The sequence below is a fragment of the Pseudophryne corroboree genome, chromosome 5 (assembly GCF_028390025.1).
Source record: "Pseudophryne corroboree isolate aPseCor3 chromosome 5, aPseCor3.hap2, whole genome shotgun sequence".
Classification (NCBI taxonomy): Eukaryota; Metazoa; Chordata; class Amphibia; order Anura; family Myobatrachidae; genus Pseudophryne; species Pseudophryne corroboree.
Window position 1 is genome coordinate 73,669,663 of NC_086448.1, and position 20,304 is coordinate 73,689,966.

The window sequence follows — 20,304 nt, forward strand, 5'->3', positions numbered from 1 at the left end:
ACTCTGCCACTGCGATCAGTTCAGTCAGTTTCTTTCCTGGTTTGACGTCACAAACACACCCAGCGTTCGCCCAGACACTCCCCCGTTTCTCAAGCCACTCCCGCGTTTTTCCCAGAAACGGCAGCGTTTTTTCACACACACCCATAAAACGGCCAGTTTCCGCCCAGAAACACCCACTTCCTGTCAATCACATTACGATCACCAGAACGAAGAAAAAACATCGTAATGCCGTGAGTAAATTACCAAACTTCTTAGCAAATTTACTTGGCGCAGTCGCAGTGCGAACATTGCGCATGCGCAATTAGCAGAAAATCGCTGCGATGCGAAGAAAATTACCGAGCTAACAACTCGGAATGAGGGCCAAAATTCCTGCTGCGATCAACTCAGAATTACCCCCAATGTTCTCAGATGAAAGAATATAGATTTGATTGTGGCTGAAATTTAAGTGTCATAGGCCCAAATTTATCAAGCCTTGGAGAGTAATAAATTGCACGGTGATAAAGTATCAACCAATCAGCCCATATCTGTCATTTTTTAAACACAGCCTGTAACATGGCAGCTAGAAGCTGATTGGTTGGTACTTTATCCTAGTGCAATTTATCACTCTCCGAGGCTTGATAAATCTGGGCCATAATTAGAAAAAAAACACAAACCTTCCCTAGATAACAATGACTGATCCTGGATTGTGATCATATCGGAGAGCATATTTCTGTAATCTTGTGCCGACCATTCCTCTCTCTCTCAAAAAGACATAAGGACGATGAGGGGACTGTCCTTTCATGCCACGCAAGTGGCATCAACACTTATGGGCGAGTAAAGTGGTCGGAAGATTTTTTCTTCTACGCTACTCCATGGCAGCCATTACTCTGGGATTTTATCCCTACCCCTAGGTTTTAGACAGGAAGTTTTTTCTATTTTAGGCTCCGCCCCTCTGGGAATATAGGTCCGACCGCCCTTGGCTTCCCCAGTCTTTTTTCCGGTCTCCATTAGGTAGTGACAGAGTAGTTGTTTGTTATTTTTTGCAAATATGAGGCTTACCAGGATTGTTCCCGGCCTAATGTGCCTCTGTGAGCCGCGGCTGGAAGGGGTTTGGCACCCGGGGCCCATGGAGGAGCATTGTAATCACTGCCTATGGCAGTACAAATGCTGATTGGCACTACTATAATTACTGCCTGTGGCAGTAGGAATGCTGCCAGCCACTGATAATGGATACTGCCTGTGGCAGTGGAAGTGCTGCTCACCACTGTGAGTTACCTGTAATGGATATATGGCATGTGGAAGTACAGGGCGCCCGCTGCCGCCAGGATGATTATTATGGCCCCGTGAAGTGATAAGTAGTGCCTCCGGCTCCCATTGCTGCTGCTGGCTTCTGAGATGCTGGAGCCTGGAGGGCGGAAGCGGCGCTGGATGCGGTGGGCGGAAGTGCGTGGCCGAATCCCGGAAGTTGCCGCGGATCGGTCTGCGCATGCGCCGCCCGGCAGCTGGGCTCAGAGGCTGATAAAGATGGCGGTCCACAGCTGAGAGTGAGACTGGGATCCTAGTATTAAAGGAAGCTGCAGTAGGAAAAATAAAAGTGCTGCAGGAGGATACAGTGGCTATGGATAAAGAAAGGTCTCCCTCTATGCCTACATGTGCCCAGGAATGGTAAGCAATCTCATTTAGGGCACTGATTATGTTATGTATTTAGGGTGTTTAGGATACTGTTCTGCTTTGGTTGCAGTGTGTCTGAAATTCCTAGAAAGAGAACATGTAAAAAGAAGCATAATTTGGCTTGTTCTGTATATCAAAAGAGCTTCTCTGGAGATAAACATAGCAAATTGTGTGATGATTGTGAAGCATCCCAGGGCCAATCTAAGCAGATCCAAGATTTTATGGAATGGATGAAAAAATCATTTGTAACAAAGGATGAATTAAAGGAGCTTCTGGGGGCTAAGAGGTCCAGGTCACAGACAAGTCTAGACGCTGCAGATGATTCGGATAGTCTTGTTGTATTAGATTATGCTGATAGTCCCTCTCCGGCAGAATCTGAGGAGGCTCAGGAGCCAGAAAGATCGTTTCATTTAGACATAGTTGATAGCTTACTCACGCACATGTATAGGGCTTTAAATCTTAAGGATGAAGCACAGGAGGGTGATGCTCAGGATCCTTTATTTGAAGATAGGATTAAGAAAAAAACGTTCATATGTTTGTAAATCCAGTCATCAGGACACAGAGACATGTGAGTTCACTGCTGTGCTTTTTATTCCATCACCAACTCCAGGCACACTGCACACTGGACCACCCACTTCCCAGCATCCCCCTGGTCCTAGGGACCATCACTAAAGATTCAGGCTTACACATGTTAGTAAGGGAGTATCTACAAATATTAAGCATTCTAATACACTAACATCACATCCTCTTTTTTTTAAAGATAAGCCCTATACACTTCAATGCAACAATTAACAACGTCATATTAAGAACATCATCTAACACGTTTCAATGAGTCTCTCAGGTCTGCGTATTTCCCGTTTGGGTCTTTCATACACAGTCTGTGTTTCATCGACCATGTTGGACCTTTCTAGAATCGTGGTTTGTTCACCATTATGAGGATCATCATACATGTCAGATGAAGGGTATTCTTCAGTCATGTTGTCTTCATTATGGTTAGGTTGAGATCTTAAATCCACCCGATTTCTTCTTACTTCCGTTCCACGCTCTGTACGTATAGTATAAGATCTTGGTGCTACTTGTGCTTGCACAATACCTTTCTGCACCCAAATACCTTTCTCGTGATCTCTGAGATGGACTTGGTCACCCGATTTTAGATCAGATAAGCTTTTTGCTCGCCTATCATGGAACAGTTTCTGTTTCGCCTGTTGACGTTCCTTACTCAGTCTGATCAACGCTGAGTTATGTATGTTAAGCAGTTCTTCATGTATCGGGAGATTTGCTCTAATCCTCCTTCCCATCAGCATTTGTGCAGGAGAAAGTCCATTCTGTAAAGGTGTACTGCGGTAGATTAAAAGACTTTTGTAGAAATCTTCTTTACCTTCTTGAGCTTTTTTCATGAGACTCTTTACAGTTTTTCCTGAACTGTCCACCAACCCATTTGAGCGTGGATAGTGGGGACTTGACGTAGTATGGACAAATTCCCACTCATCAGCAAATTGTCTAAATTCAGCACTGGAAAACTGAGGACCATTGTCAGTGAACACTTTCATAGGAACACCATGCCTTACAAAGATTGACTTCATGCAATTGATTACGGCTATACTAGTAGTTGTATGTAGTGTCTTCACCTCAGGGTAGTTAGAGTAATAATCAGTAATAATCAGTCACGACAATGTACGTTTTCCCATTACAATCAAACAAATCTGCGCCAACTTTCTGGTAGGTCTCTCTGGCACTGCGTGAGGACTCAGTGGCTCGACTTGAGTTGAGAAATAAACTTTTTTAAGTAAGTAATCATTCCTAGGAATCTTCTGACGTCGTCTTTGTTGTTAGGACGTTCCATGTTCACTATGGCTGATATTTTCCTTGGGTCTGGTTTTACACCTTGATCCGAGACCACGTCGCTCATAAAGGTAAGTGTATTCACGCCAAATTCACATTTGTCCTTGTTTAGCTTTAGATTCACTTTCTTGACAAGTTCCATTACTTGTCTCAATCTAGAATCATGTTCTTCCTTTGTAGATCCCCAGACAATAATGTCATCCATCATTGTTTCAACACCTGGAATATGTTAAAAAATCATGTGTATCTTTTTGTGATATACTTCTGGAGCAGACAATATTCCATATGGTAGTCGAAGAAATCTGTATCGACCTTCTGGTGTATTAAATGTACAAAGCTTTGAGCTGGCCTCATTTAGCTTCATTTGCCAGAATCCTGAAGATGCGTCCAATTTACTGAACCATTTTGCTCCCGCAAATTGCGACATGATTTCATCTCTGGTTGGTAGTTTGAAATGTTCTCGTTTAATAGCTTTGTTTACATCTCTGGGGTCTAAACATATTCTGAGTTGTCCATATTTCTTTTCAACAATTACTAAGGAGCTTACCCATTCAGTAAGCTCATCAACTTTCTGTATCACACCCAAGGCTTCCATGCAATTTAACTCTTGTTTCAGTTTTTCTGTCAGCGCAAACGGCACTTTTCTACAGGGGTGTATCACTGAAGAAATTTGCATGTCTATATTTATTTTATGCTCTCCAGGCAAACAGCCTAGACCTTCAAACAAGTCTATGTATTCTGTAAACATTGATTTGCAGTCATCTTCTACTTGTGATGTCACCATAAAAACTTTCTTTAGCAAGCTTAGTTTCTCACAGGAACTTAATTCTAGAATCGGTTGCACATTTTTATCCACAATCAGTAGAGATGTTTTAAACTGTTGTCCCTTATATTTCAGGGTCACTAAGCATGTACCTTTCACAGGAATTTCCTCCCCAGTGTACCCTGTAACTTTCACTTTGGCTGGATGAATTTTAGGTTTTACTCTAAAAGTCTTATACTCTTGAAACGATATTAAATTCACCTGCGCGCCAGTATCATGCTTAAAGGGAATGACAATCTCATTCACAGTTAAAGGGACAATACATTCTTTCTTATCTGCACTGCAACGTTCAATGCAATCCACAAAGAATTCCTCTGTTTGTTTAACAGTATGCACATTGGTTGTTTCCCTTTTCAGTTTACAGCATTTGGCAAAGTGATTAAGTCTATCACATTTCATGCATGTTTTACCATAAACAGGACACATTTTAGTATTGTGAGCATTTCCACATCTACTACACATTTCCTTATTAGACTGTGGCTTAGACTGCTTCATTCTTGAGAATGGAGGTTTGCTTGGCTCTGTTGTCTGCACTACATGTACATCAGCATCAGCTTCCTTGTGTAACGTTTTGGCTTGAAATCTAGTTATTTCTGCATATCTGCACATAGTCACTGCCTTTTCTAGTGTTAGGTCTTGCTCTCTCAGCAATCTCTCTCTGAGTCCATTATCAGGTATTCCACAGACAATACGATCTCTAATCAGTGAATCCTTTAAATCACCAAACTCACAGGTTTTACTGAGTGATTGCAGCTCTGTAACATACTGATCAAATCCATCTACAGACTTCTGATCACATGTGAAAAACTTATGTCTTTCATATGTCACATTTTTCCTTGGCACAAAGTAATCTTCAAACTTTTGCATTATATAAGATAGCACCATATTCTGCCCCTCATCAAACTGAAAACTATTATAAATGTCCAGCACATCCTCTCCTATCACATGGAGGAAAATGGATGCCTTTGTTTTGTCAGCCTCTGTATCAGCTCCACATGCAGCAAGATATATATTAAACCTTTGCTTAAATCTTTTCCAGTTTTCAGACAAGTTACCAGACATCAGCATGCCGGTTGGATGAGCTAGTTTATCCATGGTTACTCACTGTTTGAAGAGAGGAGCACACGGCAGGCTTTGCAGACACAGAGTATCACAGCCTTACAGACTGCTGCAGGATTCTTTCACACTCTGAGAGCACTAGCAGTCCACGTTAAACTTCTTCTGACACCATGTTTTGTTCATATGTTTGTAAATCCAGTCATCAGGACACAGAGACATGTGAGTTCACTGCTGTGCTTTTTATTCCATCACCAACTCCAGGCACACTGCACACTGGACCACCCACTTCCCAGCATCCCCCTGGTCCTAGGGACCATCACTGAAGATTCAGGCTTACACATGTTAGGGAGTGTCTACAAATATTAAGCGTTCTAATACACTAACATCACATGGCCGTACCTGGACGACTTGCTGATCTGTGCAAGTACGAGAGCGACTTTAATAGTAGCAGTACAGAAGACTCTTCAGATTCTTCAAGCTCATGGTTGGCTAGTGAACTGGAAGAAGAGCAAGATAGATCCAATGCAGGGCTTACAGTTCCTAGGAGTTTGGATAGATTCAAAGAAATACACGGTGGCGTTGTCAGAAGACCGATGCAAAAAAATTCAAGATCTCTTGTCCCTAGTTCAGGTAGAGGACAGTATTTCACTCCGCCTAGGTCTGACTCTGCATCTTGTGGGGATGTTGTCTTCTATGATAGAAGTAGTACCCTGGGCCAGGTGGAAAATGAGAACTTTTCAGTGGGACATAATCAGCGCGGTCCGTATAGGCAGAGACCTAGACCACAAGATAAAGCTCACTCGAGGAGCAAAGAAGTCCCTGGATTGGTGGATAGACCAGAGCCTAAGTCAGAGGTCAGTGTCCTTAGTGCAGCCCAAGTACGCTGTCTTGACAAAAGATGCAAGTGCCACAGGTTGGGGAGGTTATCTGTTAAATCACACCTGTCAGGGGTCATGGTCCACCCAGGAAAAACTCATGTCTTCCAACAAGCGAGAAATGAGGGCAGTGTGGAACTCGATACGTTGTTTTCAGACGCTGCTGGTGCAGTCTCATCTGAGAGTATTCTCGGACAATGTGACAGTCGTGGCATATTTAAATCAACAAGGAGGCACCAGAAGTCGAGATCTATGGGTGGAAGTAGCAAAGATTTTGGATTGGGCAGAACAAAACCTAAAGTCCTTAACAGCCCTTCATGTCCCAGGGGAATCCAATTTAGTGGCGGATTACCTGAGCAGACACGATGTATTACCGGGAGAATGGGAGCTAAATCCTCAAGTGTTCCACTTAATAACACAGAGGTTTGGGTACCCTCAGGTGGACCTGATGGCCACATCTCAGAATACAAAAGTGAAGCGATTCTTTTCAAGCTACCAATCCCCAAATTCCAGCGGGACAGATGCTCTCTCCCAGAGATGGAACGTCAGCCTCAGTTATGTGTTCCCTCCACTACCAATGATACCTCGAGTTCTACGAAAAATCAGAGAGGAGAAAGCGGTAGTTATAATAGTTCTACCCCATTGGCCAAACAGAGTGTGGTTTCCCACAATCCTCAGAATGGCGATACAGGGTCCATGGACCTTACCAATAGAACCAGAGTTACTGCGAAAAGGACCAATCTGCCATCCGAACCCGCAGAGTCTTCATTTGACGGCGTGGAAGTTTAACGGTCAATCCTGAGAAGTAAAGGCATTTCAGAGCAGGTTGTTACCTTACTTATGAAAGCAAGGAAGAATATTTCGTCAAAGTCCTATTATAGAGTGTGGAGAAAGTTTGTTGATTGGTTAGGGAATGATGTTGAAATCTCTACGGTTGAAGTCCCGCAGGTACTGCAGTTTCTAAGTGAAGGTTTTCAGATGGGTCTCGCAGTATCAACCATCAAGGTGCAAATATCAGCCTTAAGTATATTGCTGGATAGAAAACTGTCGGAGGATAACCTGGTGCAGAGATTCTGTCAAGCCATCAAGAGGGAACGTCCTAGAGTCAGATCAGTTATACCAACCTGGGATCTGAACCTTGTTCTGAATACGCTGATGGATTCGCCTTTCGAACCTCTGCGGGAAATCTCTTTAAAAATGCTAACCTGGAAGGTAGTTTTCCTCACAGCAATAACTTCAGCGAGAAGGGTTGGAGAACTACAGGCTCTCTGGGCTGAGGAGCCCTACTTGAATATTCTTCCAGATAGAATAATATTAAGGAATAATCCAGAATTTCTGCCAAAGGTAGTTTAAAACTTCCATATGAGCCAAGAGATCATTCTACCATCTTTCTTTTCATATCCAACGGATGATTACGAAGAGAGGCTGCATATGCTGGATGTCTCGCGGGCAGTCTCCATATACTTAGAGAGAGTGAAAGACTTCCGGAAAGTTAAAAATCTGTTCGTTTTACACTCTGGAGTCAAAAAAGGTGAATCGCCTTCTAAAAACACGATTGCTAGATGGATTACGGAATTGATTGCATTCACCTATCAAGAAAATGGCCGACCAGTTCCAGACCACATTAAGGCACACTCTACGAGGGCTGTGGCTACATCCTGGGCAAGAAGAGCGCAGGTGTCGATAAAAGAGATATGTACGGCGGCAACATGGTCGTCCATCCATACATTCACCAGACACTATGGCTTAGATGTCTCTGGTGGTCACTTTGGAGAAGCAGTACTGAAGGAAGCAACTGCATAAAAATTTACTTTAAGCATCATTTGGGCTCTGTGTGGTTTATTTCCCTCCCTACTAGGATGCTTTGGTATATCCCAGAGTAATGGCTGCCATGGAGTAGCGCAGAAGAAAGTAGCAAATTATACTTACCGATAATTTAATTTGTTCGAGATACTCCATGGCAGCCTAGTTTCCCACCTCGATATATCTTTGTTTTTTCTTAGGCTCCATCAAGGAGACACTCAAAAGACTGGGGAAGCCAAGGGCGGTCGGACCTATATTCCCAGAGGGGCAGAGCCTAAAATAGAAAAAACTTCCTGTCTAAAACCATGGGGTAGGTATAAAATCCTAGAGTAATGGCTGCCATGGAGTATCTCGAAGAAATTAAATTATCGGTAAGTATAATTTGCTACTATCTCCAAACAGAGCCGGCCCTAACCAATATGATGCCCTAGGCAAGATTTTGGCTGGTGCCCCCTAGCACCACCGCTAGTTCCACCTCTGACCCTGCACCCCTTTCCCAGCACCATCACCCCCCACCCATAGCAGTCCTTTTTTTTCCCCCCTACCCCCTGTAATTTAAATACAGTGTGCACATTTGGCGCACACCCCAAAAATGTATGTGTTTTTGCTGGCAAGGGGCATGGCCACACAATAGTACCCCCAATTCAAATTATGCCTCACAGTAGTGCAACTGTATGCACAATTTATCATACGATAGTGTCCCTTATTCACATTACATCACACAGTAGTACCACTTTACCTTATATACGTTACTTCTCACAGTAGTGCCCCTTATTCACATAACATCATACTGAATTGCTCCTTATTCACATTACACCACACCATATTGCTCTTTATTCTCATTACACCACACCATATTGCTCCTTATTCACATTACACCACACCATATTGCTCTTTATTCACATTAGGCCACACAGTAGTGCCTTTTTTTTTATACGTTACGCCACACAGTAGAGCACCTTATACACATAATGCCACAAATTGGCAATGCATTTATATAATACCACACAGTAATGCCCCTTACACATATGACACACATTATCAATGTCCTTATAAACATAATGCGCCTTACACATCATGCCAACCCTTGTTAATGCCCTTATACACATCATTTCCCTTACACATATGCCGCACATTATTAGTGCCCTTATACACATAAAGACACACATAGTGCCCCATACAAATATGTTACACATTATTAATGCCCTTATACACATAATGACACATAGTTCCTGGAGTGAGTCAACTGGCAGCTCTACTAACGTCGGGTGCCTATTTTTTTTTAATGAAAATGCATCTTATTTGCATTGCTATGTGGCTAGGATGCACAGGCAGCTAATGCTGATTAAAAGGATATGTGGCATGCCTATATACTGTGTGCGACTGTGGCTGTATCTGCATACGAAATGCTAAACACAGAATGTAGGCATGTTGCATATCATTTTAATCAGCAGAAGCTGCTTGTGCCATTAGGCATACCAGATGCCCTAGGCAATTGCCTAGTTTGCCTATGCCTAGGGCCGGCTCTGTCTCCAAAACATGTATGGTGTAATCTCTTGGTCTCCATGCTCTCTACAAGACGGAATAGAGAGGACAGAGTCTGCTTGGTAAATCTGATAGCATCGTATCTCCCATAGAAAACTATAGGGTCCCCAGCAGCTTTTGTAAATAGAGGTCCCTCCATATTTTGGGGTGATACTATAAATTTGCGGCTATCCTCCAAAACGGGTAATTTTGGGAAATATGCTGCAAATATTTAATGATCAGTAGGCCCCTAAGTGAGCATTAGTCCTGGCAGAAAACTATTGTCCTACAGAAAGTCAGGAGCAGTGGCCCTCATTCCGAGTTGATCGCTCGCAAGGCGATTGTAGCAGTTACACACGCTAAGCCGCCGCCTACTGGGAGTGAATCTTAGCTTCTTAAATGTGCGACCGATGTATGCGCAATATTGCGATTACAAACGAGTTAGCAGTTTTTGAGTAGCTTCAGACTTACTCTGCCTGTGCGATCAGTTCAGTGCTTTTCGGTCCTGGCTGACGTCATAAACACACCCAGCGTTCGCCCAGGCACACCCACCGTTTCCCCGGCCACTCCTGCGTTTTCTCCGGAAACGGTAGCGTTTCCAGCCACACGCCCCTAAAACGCCGTGCATCCGCCCAGTAACACCCATTTCCTGTCAATCACAATGCGAACGTCGGAGCGATGAAAAAGCCGTGAGTAAACTTACTTTCTTCATAGTAAAGTTACTTGGCGCAGTCGCAGTGCGAACATTGCGCATGCGCACTAAGAGAATTCTCACTGCGATGCAATGAAAATCTCCGAGCGAACAACTCGGAATGAGGGCCAGTGTGCAGAGCAGATAAAGCATTGTAGGCTCAGAAGTACAAGGGAGTGTAACAAAGCTCTGTCCAATCTCTCAGATCAGGGATCCTCCCTCCCCCCCAGTCCCAGCTCTCACTGTGTAATCTTTATGTAAGAATCCTATAGCAGATCACAGAGTCAGACTGACATGGGGAAACTGCTCAGTCTCACGCTCATCGGGCTCATCCTGGCCTTTCTAGGAGAACGGATCATACAATTAACGTAAGTTTTACTTTCTCTACAGTTGATGAAGTTCTGATAACCAGAGAACTATACAGGACGTCTTTCTATAGTATTTATATGTTCCCTAAGCAAGAGTAATATGTAGGTGTTTGTACTTTCTATAATCTCCAATAAATGGCTTATATCTCAGATAAAAATATATTAGGGCATATGTATCAAATCTGTTCCTGCGTTAAAAAGCATTTCAGAGGCTTTTTTCCTGCTTTTATTGTGTTTTTTTCCATCGTATGTATCGTATGATTTATCACATTGTTATTGCATTTTTATTGCATGCTTTAGGCGAATGCTAATGTATTCACAACTCTAGATATCACTGTATCAAAGGGGTTAAATCAAAGATGCCTCGTTCAGAGAAGAATGAAATTTAGGGTAACAACGTAGGCCGAGGAATATAATTTACAGTCATGATGAACTTTTTTATTAAATATATAAATATAAAAAATGTCATAACAATGCAAAAACAAATTACAAAAGCAATTGTTTATTGCAAACCAGCTCTACATTGATACATTTGCTGAAAACAAATCAAACTCAAAGACGCGACAATAGGCATTAATATCCTGATATGTACAGGTCTGTTTTGCGAAAAATGATACAACCTGTCCGTAGTGACAATTGCATCTAATACTGTGCATAGAGTTAAACAAATTGTGAAGTTGTTCCTAACTGAGAAATTGGGACATTTACAGCAACTGTAATTTCACACTGTGGGCTGTCCCTGGAAGCTAGAGACGGCAATTATGCAACATGATTATCTAACATACAGGTCTATTCACATTCTCAGTAAAGCTACTGTATTATGGTTATTCAGGTTTGTTAGCAAACCCAAAAAGTTAGCAACTGGCCAATACCATGTTGCACTGCAGGTGGTGCAGTGCAGATGTAACATGTGCAGAGAGAGTTAGATTTGGGTGGGGTGTGTTCAAACTGAAATCTAAATTGCAGTGTAGAAATTAAGCAGCCAGTATTTACCCTGCACAGAAACAATGGGCCTAATTCAGATCTGATCGCAGCAGCAACGGGAACGCAGATGCAAATGCATTTGCGCAAAACTCTGAACCCGGCCCACAATGCATCAGCATTACATTAAATGCACATGATAAGTACCAAAGTGCCCTGAAGTATCTGAATTGCTGCACAAACAAGACGAAGATATTATTTTTTGTTTGTTTGTTTGTTAAACACTGAAACATATGAACAGACTTCCTCAACAGTGTTTGTAGCATACTTTACATGTGTAAAACGGAATACATATGATTTCCCGGCAGACGGATGCCTGCTGTCACGGATGCCTGCTGTCACTATACTGACAGCGACGTCCCCTTCTGTCGGGATCCCGGCAGCACATTCCCTCGGAGGCTCGCTGCGCTAACCACGCTTCAGACCGGTATATTAACTGCATCCTGCGTAAAACAAGTATTCATTGCAATGTAATCTGACGTTTAAAAACTGTTGCTGCTGCTGCCAAGCCCACCATTGTCAGAAAGAGAATAGGGGGTCTTCATGGTAAAGCCGTAAGAGATTAGGGGGAAGGGAAGGTTGAAATGCAAGGTCCCCAAATATAAGGGAGGTCCTGCATTAAACGTGCTGATATTTAAATTTCCTTTTTCCAAAGATCTTGGTGGCAAACTTCACGTGTTGTGTGTGTTGTATTTCTCAGAAAGATTTAGGGGTATTTAGAGTGTACGGCAACCAGATTTTTCAGTGGCTACCAGAATTCTGGGGTCTATGTAATAAGCCTTGGAGAGATATAAAGTGGACAGAGATAAAGTACCAACCAACCAGCTCCTAACTGTCATTTTTCAAACACAGTCCGTAACATGGGTTGGGATTGGGAGAACTGCGTTTGGGTGACAGATTGCTGGCAGGGGAGGGGGGAGCGCAATGAAGCCACTTGCGGGCTCGCTGCACTCGCCACAGGTTCTGTTCCCACTCTATGGGTGTCGTGAACACCCATAGAGTGGGAATAGTCCCTGTTAGTCGGAATGCCGACTGTCGGGCTGGCTAGAGGTTCGGATTCCAGCATCGGAATAGTGACCGTCGGGATCCCGACCACCAGTCACATGATTACATTCCCGTGTAACATGGCAGTTAGGAGCTCATTGGCTTGTATTTTATCTCCGTCCACTTTATCTCCATCTTAAACTGGCCATACACTATACAATTATCTGGCAGATAATCCGTGGTTGGAATGAAAACCTGGTAATGGATGAGAGCAACTAACAATCGACCATTTGCTACCAAACACTGGAAAATAGACAAAACCTGTCCGTGATTTAACCAATTTGTATAAGCGCAGGTTTTGTCTATTTTCCAGTGTTTGGTCGATTGTTAGTTGCTCTCATCCATTACCAGGTTTTCATTCCAACCACGGATTATCTGCCATATACTGTCATTGTATAGTGTATGCCCAGTTTAAGGCTTAGTAAATAGACTCTACAGTCTGTACAAATGGCAGTTAGGAGCTGATTGGCTGGTACTTTATCTCTCTCCACTTTAGCTCTCTCCAAAGCTTAGTACATAGGCCCTCATTCCGAGATGATCGTAGCTGTGCTAATTCACATTGACATGCGGGGGGATGCCCAGCACAGGGCTAGTCCACCCCGCATGTTAGTGCCGCCCCCACCCCCCGCAGAAGTGCAAAGGCATCGCACAGCGGCAATGCCTTTGCACTTCCAGAGTAGCTCCCGACCAGCGCAGCTTTAGCGTGCTGGCCGGGAGCTACTCATCGCTCCCAGGCCCGCAGCAGCTGCGTATGACGTTATGCAGCCGCTGCGGGCCACTCCCCGCACGGTCCGGCCACGCCTGCATTGGTCGGACTGCGCCAACTAAATGGCGGCCAAACGCCGCCTTTCCGCCCCATCCCGTCCAGCGACCGCCTCTGCCTGGCAATCAGGCAGAGGCGATCGCAGCCCCGCTACGGCCCTCCGCTGCCTGGCATGCGCCGGCGCACTACGGCACCGGCGCATGCGCAGTGGGTACCCATTCGCTCGGCTGCGATAATAAGCAGCGAGCGAATGGGTCAGAATGACCCCCATAGACTCTATCTCTATTGTACAGAGGTCACTAAATTGCCCACGCCATGTTCCCAGTGATTTCTTTACTACGCATGCACAGGTCTTTAGGAAAATGGCATCTGCGCCATTTGCTCCTTGATTTCTGCAGCGCTGATGCCAAAGAGGTAAGTATAATTTCTGGGTGCAGAGTGGGGGCCCCCTAGGCCCAGGGGGCCATGGGCACTGCACACGCTGCATCCGTTATAGGCACAGCAATGCTTAATGGGATTTGCGAGAATAATAATAATTTTGAATCTTCAAGAGAGGCATGAAAGTTCATCTGTGAAAGCGCAAGCCCCCAGTGTAAATGGCGTATTGTGTAAATGGCGTATTGTGATGACAGACGCCTACTTCTGTGTAGCTGTACCTGGTTTTACAGGAAAGCGAATGGCCAATATGGCAGCATCTGTCAGGGTGAGCTAAGGGAATGCGGGTGTCCCGTGCTGAGCACAAGAGTACACACAAGGCACATTCATTTCCAGATTAATGGTCGGCAGTGACAATGTTGACAATTAGATGATACCACAATGTCGACAGTATTAAGTCAACATGGTGGTTCAAACTCGGCAGGCACCAGGTCAACATCCTCAAACTGTCGACAGGTTCATAATGTTGATGTCTGAAATGTTACCATGTGAAATGTTGACAGTTTCCGGATGCTGATGGTTAGGGTTAGGCACTGCTTGGTAGGGTTAGGCTACAGGCGAAGGTTAGACTTCTGGGGGGGAGGGGTTAGAGTTACGCACTACGTAGGGGTAGGGATGGGGGAGAAACACTTACCGGGACACTGCAGTGTTACCGAGAGAAAGTAAGTGCCACTAGACCGCCTTGGACGGTTTGACAATAGTTCATCATGTGGATGTGTCATCGGGGACACATGAGGATGTTGAGTTGACATGATCACTATCGACATGGTGAGCATGCTGACATTCTCACGTCAACCTAATGACTGTCGACACATTATACGCACCCAGCACAATTAAGGTAGACTTCCCTGCGTTGCGTAAGGTTACAGAATCATTTTCTCCTACCAAAAAGACAATTTTCCCAGCACCTCTGTGGTGCCAAAGATCAGCTGTCATCCCGGGGGCAAACGCAGGATTTCTACAGGGTCGGGGTACCCTGATGAGGATTTATTAAATTTATCAAAACGTTGGCTGCTGTATGGAATTTTATTACATGAGTGCTGCCGCTTCCTATGTGTATGCACGTGTATATGTGTTTCTCTATATATACACTATATAATAAAAGGCTACGACTGCTCCTAACCTACGTTATGTGCGCTGGTGGCCACTAGAGGCCGCCCCACAGATCAAATCTGCTGCTGCTAATATTAATACTGATCTGACTCCCACTTACTGCATACGGGGAGAGGTGGCCGAGGAGAGAGAAAGTGGGGGCAGGGGCAGATTGAAACTGAGAGAGAAAGAGAGAGGGCAGGAAGGTTGGGGCAGATAGGGACTGTGAGGAGAGAGAGGGGGGTAGTGGCAGATAGGGACTGTGGGGTGAGAGAGGGGGGAGGGGTTGGGATAGATAGGTACTGGGGAGAGAGTGGATATAGGGGCAGATAGGGACAGTGGAGAGAGATGCAGATTTTTTTCAATAAAGATACATCTGTGGTGCTGCCGCCAGCCACCACAGAGACACGGACACAAACACACACACACACACACACACACACACACACACACACACACACACACACACACACACGTACACTGCACCCTTCACCATATACTGCCCCTATATACACTGCAACCACATCCTCTTCCATATTCTGCACCCCCCACTATATACTGCCCCTATATACACACTGCACCCCCATGCCCCTCCATAAATTGCCCCCTATATACAGGGTACTCCCCTCCACCATATACTGCTCCCGCCATATACTGCATACTCTTCACCCCCTCCTCCATATACTATGCTGCAATCCCAGGTTACTTGCCATCCCGGGACTCAGCAACAAGTAGCAGCAGTAACCAGATGCAGGAACCACCAGACTGTCCCGCATCGCTCAGGCCTCTTACCAGTAGGGGGAGAAGGTGAATCAGTCTAGCAGGAAGGGGTCAGACCCTGTGTGGGGTGAGCAGGGAGGAGGAGGGGTCAGTGCTGGGACTGCAGGTGATGTGGGCGATAACCGTCTCAGCTGCTTTATATATACTGCGGACCAGTAAAGGGGCACGGTCCTGTGCTCGCCCCTCCCACACACACACACACACCCCGCACAGGCCATGTCCAGACCCCTCCAGCCACCTGCTGTTGGCTACTATTGCCCTCTACCCCCCGACTGGGTGGGAGCTATGTGGGGGTTGGTGAGCCTACCTACATGCCAGAACTGGTGAATATAGTGCAGCATCATTATAGCCTGCCCATTACAGATATACAGCATCTATCTATCTATCTATCTATATATATATATATATATATATATATATATATCTATATATATATATATATATATATATAAAAGGCTAACGCTACACACATTCACACAAACACACTCAGCATGACAGAGGTCCGAGCAGCAGGACTTCCAGAAACACAGCAGCTCCTGTGTGAGTAGCGGAACCTGTAACAGGACAAAAAAATGGTCACTGACAACAGTCATAATGACCTGTATACACTATACTACCAATGGATCCCCAACCGCTGTACCATGGCACACTAGTGTGCCGCCAGTGGTTACCTGATATGCCGCCAGAGATGCGCTGCCCGGGTGACGGCATGGAGTCTAGGGCTTGGGCAGCACTGACACTAGGGTTACCACCTCATCCCTTTAATTCTGGACACATATTAATTACACAGGTTCTGTGGCTGGCTGACTTCAAGACTCCATTTCACCTGGTTTTAATCAGCCACAGAACCTGTGTAATTAATGTGTCCAGAATTAAAGGGATGAGAATGTAACCCTAGCTGACACTCTTCCAAGGCCCCGCCTGTGACCTATGGCATTACGGCGTGACTCATAAATCAAGCATGCCGCCAACCTGCCAGCGCACCGCCAGCCAAGCCCTGCTCCTCAGAGCTCCGTGCTGCTCACGGATGTGTAAACTCCCACGGGCACTGCTGATGGAGGCAGAAGATAAAAGAAAGTCACGGTAGGGGGCCAGTGTATTTTTATTTAATTGCTGTGGTGGGACCAGGGGCGGATTAGGAACAAAAAGCGGCCCTGGAAAAATTTGTATTAGTGGCCCCACATGGGCAGCACCAGAGGTGTAAGGTCTAGCCATGGGCCATGGCAGCAGCACCCTCCCCCCAAGACTTTCCAGATAGTGGGCATGTCCGGCATCAAGGGGGAAGTTAAAAAGAAATGAAATTAAATTTTATGAGCACATTATATGATACACCTTCAGAATTTAGGAAACTATATAATTCTTTAGAAAGATATATTTTCTTGCTTATTACACCAACCATATCCCAATCACTATTCACTCAATCTTATATGTCAGCCAAGCAGGCAGACAGAGCATACACTAGATCATCTGCAAACACAGGCTAAGTGGCAAAGTAATTGTCATATATGCAAATTATTTAGCATCTTATTCATTATGTCTGTAAAAAGGACCACATGTCCTCAAACAAAACAGGCCCCACGGGGGCGTCGGCCCACCGGGAATCTTCCCTGTAAACCCTATGGCCAATCCGCCTCTGGGTGGGACAGTGTGTGTGGAATTGCTGTTGGAGGCTGTCACGGACCCCGGCCGCCTCACTCTCCGGATACACCAATCCGAGAGTTGCGCCAGCGCCGTGCAAATCTCCGCTGCCACCAGCAAAGACTTTTCAACGTATTGCGGACGTTGCAGGTGTCTTTAGCTTCACCTGTGATCACCAATCTCAATATCTCATGAAAACCATAGGTAACGTACTTCACTTGGCTTGACTTGGGTTCAAGAACACAGCAGTCAGATCTAATTATATGTTTATTATAATCAAGAAATATCTTCGGGTTTACAATGGTAAAAAGATTACAAAGAATATAAGGAGTTTAGAAAAGATATACAGATTACTAGCAGTCTCAAACAAAAAGAGAATAATTTCAGAAGCCTAACTTACTCAACCTTAGTTAGCCTTCTGTGTGGAGGGATCTCACAATGGAAGAGATATATATGGTGCATTCCCAGCTCCTGGCTGCTTCCCTCAGAGAATGAACAAGACAGTGTGTGTGTGAGGGACAGATATAGCCCCCTCATAGCTGCAGGCCCCCCACCCTTTCATTAACTCTCTCAATGCTGGGTACCTGAGCAGTAACAACCAGACTTTACTTGGTTTCACTTTCAACAACTGTCTTCCTTTTAAGTTTCAAGAGGTCAGGTTTCTTGGCCTGGCCTGGCTTGTGGTAATGTCGTTTATAGCTTCTTAGATAAGGTAAGAGCCATAAACTAACCTCTGGCTCTCCCACTATACATCAGTGTCCTCTACTCCCATATCTATGTAACTATGGGTTCATTTAAAGGACAGGTTGGAAACCATTTTGTGTCACAGACTCCATTACAATATACATGTAGACATTACATACAATTCTTATTTCGCTGGATACAAATTAATGTCCTATTTGTCACAGAGGCGGTTTCAGTGTGTGTGGAATTGCTGGTGGGGGCGGTTTCAGTGTGTGTGGAATTGCTGGTGGGGGGGGGGGGGTGTTTCAGTGTGTGTGGAATTGCTGTGGAGAGCCAATGTGTTTGTTTAATTACTGTGGGGGCCAAAGCGTGTGTGTTTTTCCTCATGGGGGACTGATAGTGTGCCTTAAAGTCTTGTTCGGTGTGCCACAAGTTGGAAAAGGTTGAAAATTACTAGTCTACTGTATTGGACAACATTGTACTGTATAGTGGTCACATGATGCAGAATTGTGCACTAGTCAAATGGATTCCATTTACAGGTCACAGGGTTACTGGCAGATGTTAGCTGGGCCAACTATCCACATGGGAATCTATGGTAATGCAATGTATAACATGGATCATCATGGAATGGATAATGTGATGGCTGTGGTGGTAAAGCTAAGATTTATCAAACCTTATAAAGAAGACAAGTGCAGAAGCTGCCAGGGCTGCCGAAAGCCTTGCCGGGCCGCGGTAATGGGGAGTGGGTCGTCAGAGACAGCGGGTGCGCATGCTGCACAGGGAGACACCAGTCCCCTATACGGTGGGCTCCTGGGCGGTGAGTGGCGGGCTGCAGCAGCGGAGGAGGAAGGAGCGGGCGGGTGCGATCGTGATGCGATCTCTCCCCCCCGCACATAACACAAGGGGAGAGAGGACTGACTGACTTCTGCCTCTTTCCCGGAGCCTCCTTTTCCTTGAACCATCTGAACACCCCAGTCTGTCCTCTGGTAACCGTGGCCATTTTGGCACAGAAAATAACTATTTTTATGTAAGTTGATACTTATTTTAACATTGCCTGTGACTCTATGGCCCAAATGTATTAAGCTTTAAAAAGTGATAAAGTGGAGACGGATAAATAGTTATAAATGAGCAGCCAATCAGCTTCGTTCTAACTGCCATGTGACAGGCTGTATTTGAAAAATGACAGGAGCTGATTGGCTGGTACTTTATCACTCTTTATCTGACTCCACTTTATCACTTTTTAAGGCTTAATACATTTGGGCCTATGGGCGGGATGTACTAAATGACATCGCCGCCCAACGCCACGCTTCCAATCGCATATGTACTTACATATGCGATTAGCATTGCGGAGGACAGCTCTTCCGATAAGAGCTGTCTTCCGCAATCCCCAGCGGCTGCTTGACTTTCGGGATTTGGACTCGGGAGTCAGTCTGCGCATGCGCAGGGTGACAGGCACGGGGCATGCCGAGAGGGATCCGATCGGATCCCTCACACAGCGCTGTGAAAAGACGCCAATAGGCTTCTATGGGGTATCGCCAGCAAAATATGGCGAAGCCCTCCGTGGTTCTGACCCGGCGGCTGGGGCTTAGTACATTCCGAAAATGCGGTAAATGGGAGTTTACTGCATTTTCCGTTTAGTACATACTGCCCTATATATGGTAGCTATGTGTTAAAAAATGTGATTCTAACCTTTAAGAAAGTTTTGCAGTTAATAGCTCTTATTGTGTTGACATCAGAGGTTATGTTAGCTGACTGCTAACTATGGGGTTAATTCAGAGTTGATCGTAGATTTGCAAAATTTAGCACATCTACGATCATTTACTCTGATATGCGCGGGCGCCGCCCAGCACAGGGCTAGTCCGCCCCGCATGTCAGGCCCTGCCCCCCCCCCCCTCCCCTCTTCCCCCTGCACAGGTACTAAAAGCATTGCACAGTGGCGATGCTTTTGTACCTGACAAGTAGCTCCCTACCAGCGCAGCTCCTGTGCGCTGGCAGGGGGCTAACCGCCGCGCCCCGGGTTGCAGCGGCTGCATGTGACATGTGACATCATGCAGCCACCGCAGCCCGCCCACCCAACGGTCAGGACACGCCTCCGTTGTCCGAGCCGTGCTCCGCCAACAGCGTTCTAACGCCTTTGTCATGCCCCCTCCCGCCCTGTGTCCACCTCTGCCTGTCAATCAGGCAGAGGCGATCGCAGCCCTGAGATGCTGATAACACCTCACTGGGCTCCTGGGGTGCGCACGCGCAGTACA

General features: G+C 45.4%; 1 protein-coding gene across 1 annotated transcript in view; it reads left to right on the plus strand.

Moving 5' to 3' along the window:
* Window positions 1–10,556: 10,556 nt before the first annotated feature.
* LOC134929554 (serum paraoxonase/arylesterase 2-like) overlaps window positions 10,557–20,304 on the plus strand; it is a 94,313-nt gene continuing 84,565 nt past the window's right edge. Inside the window, exon 1 of the mRNA XM_063925148.1 lies at window positions 10,557–10,635. Within this exon, the coding sequence (XP_063781218.1) occupies window positions 10,562–10,635 (74 nt within the window). The 5' untranslated portion in view covers window positions 10,557–10,561. The remainder of the gene's footprint in view (window positions 10,636–20,304) is intronic.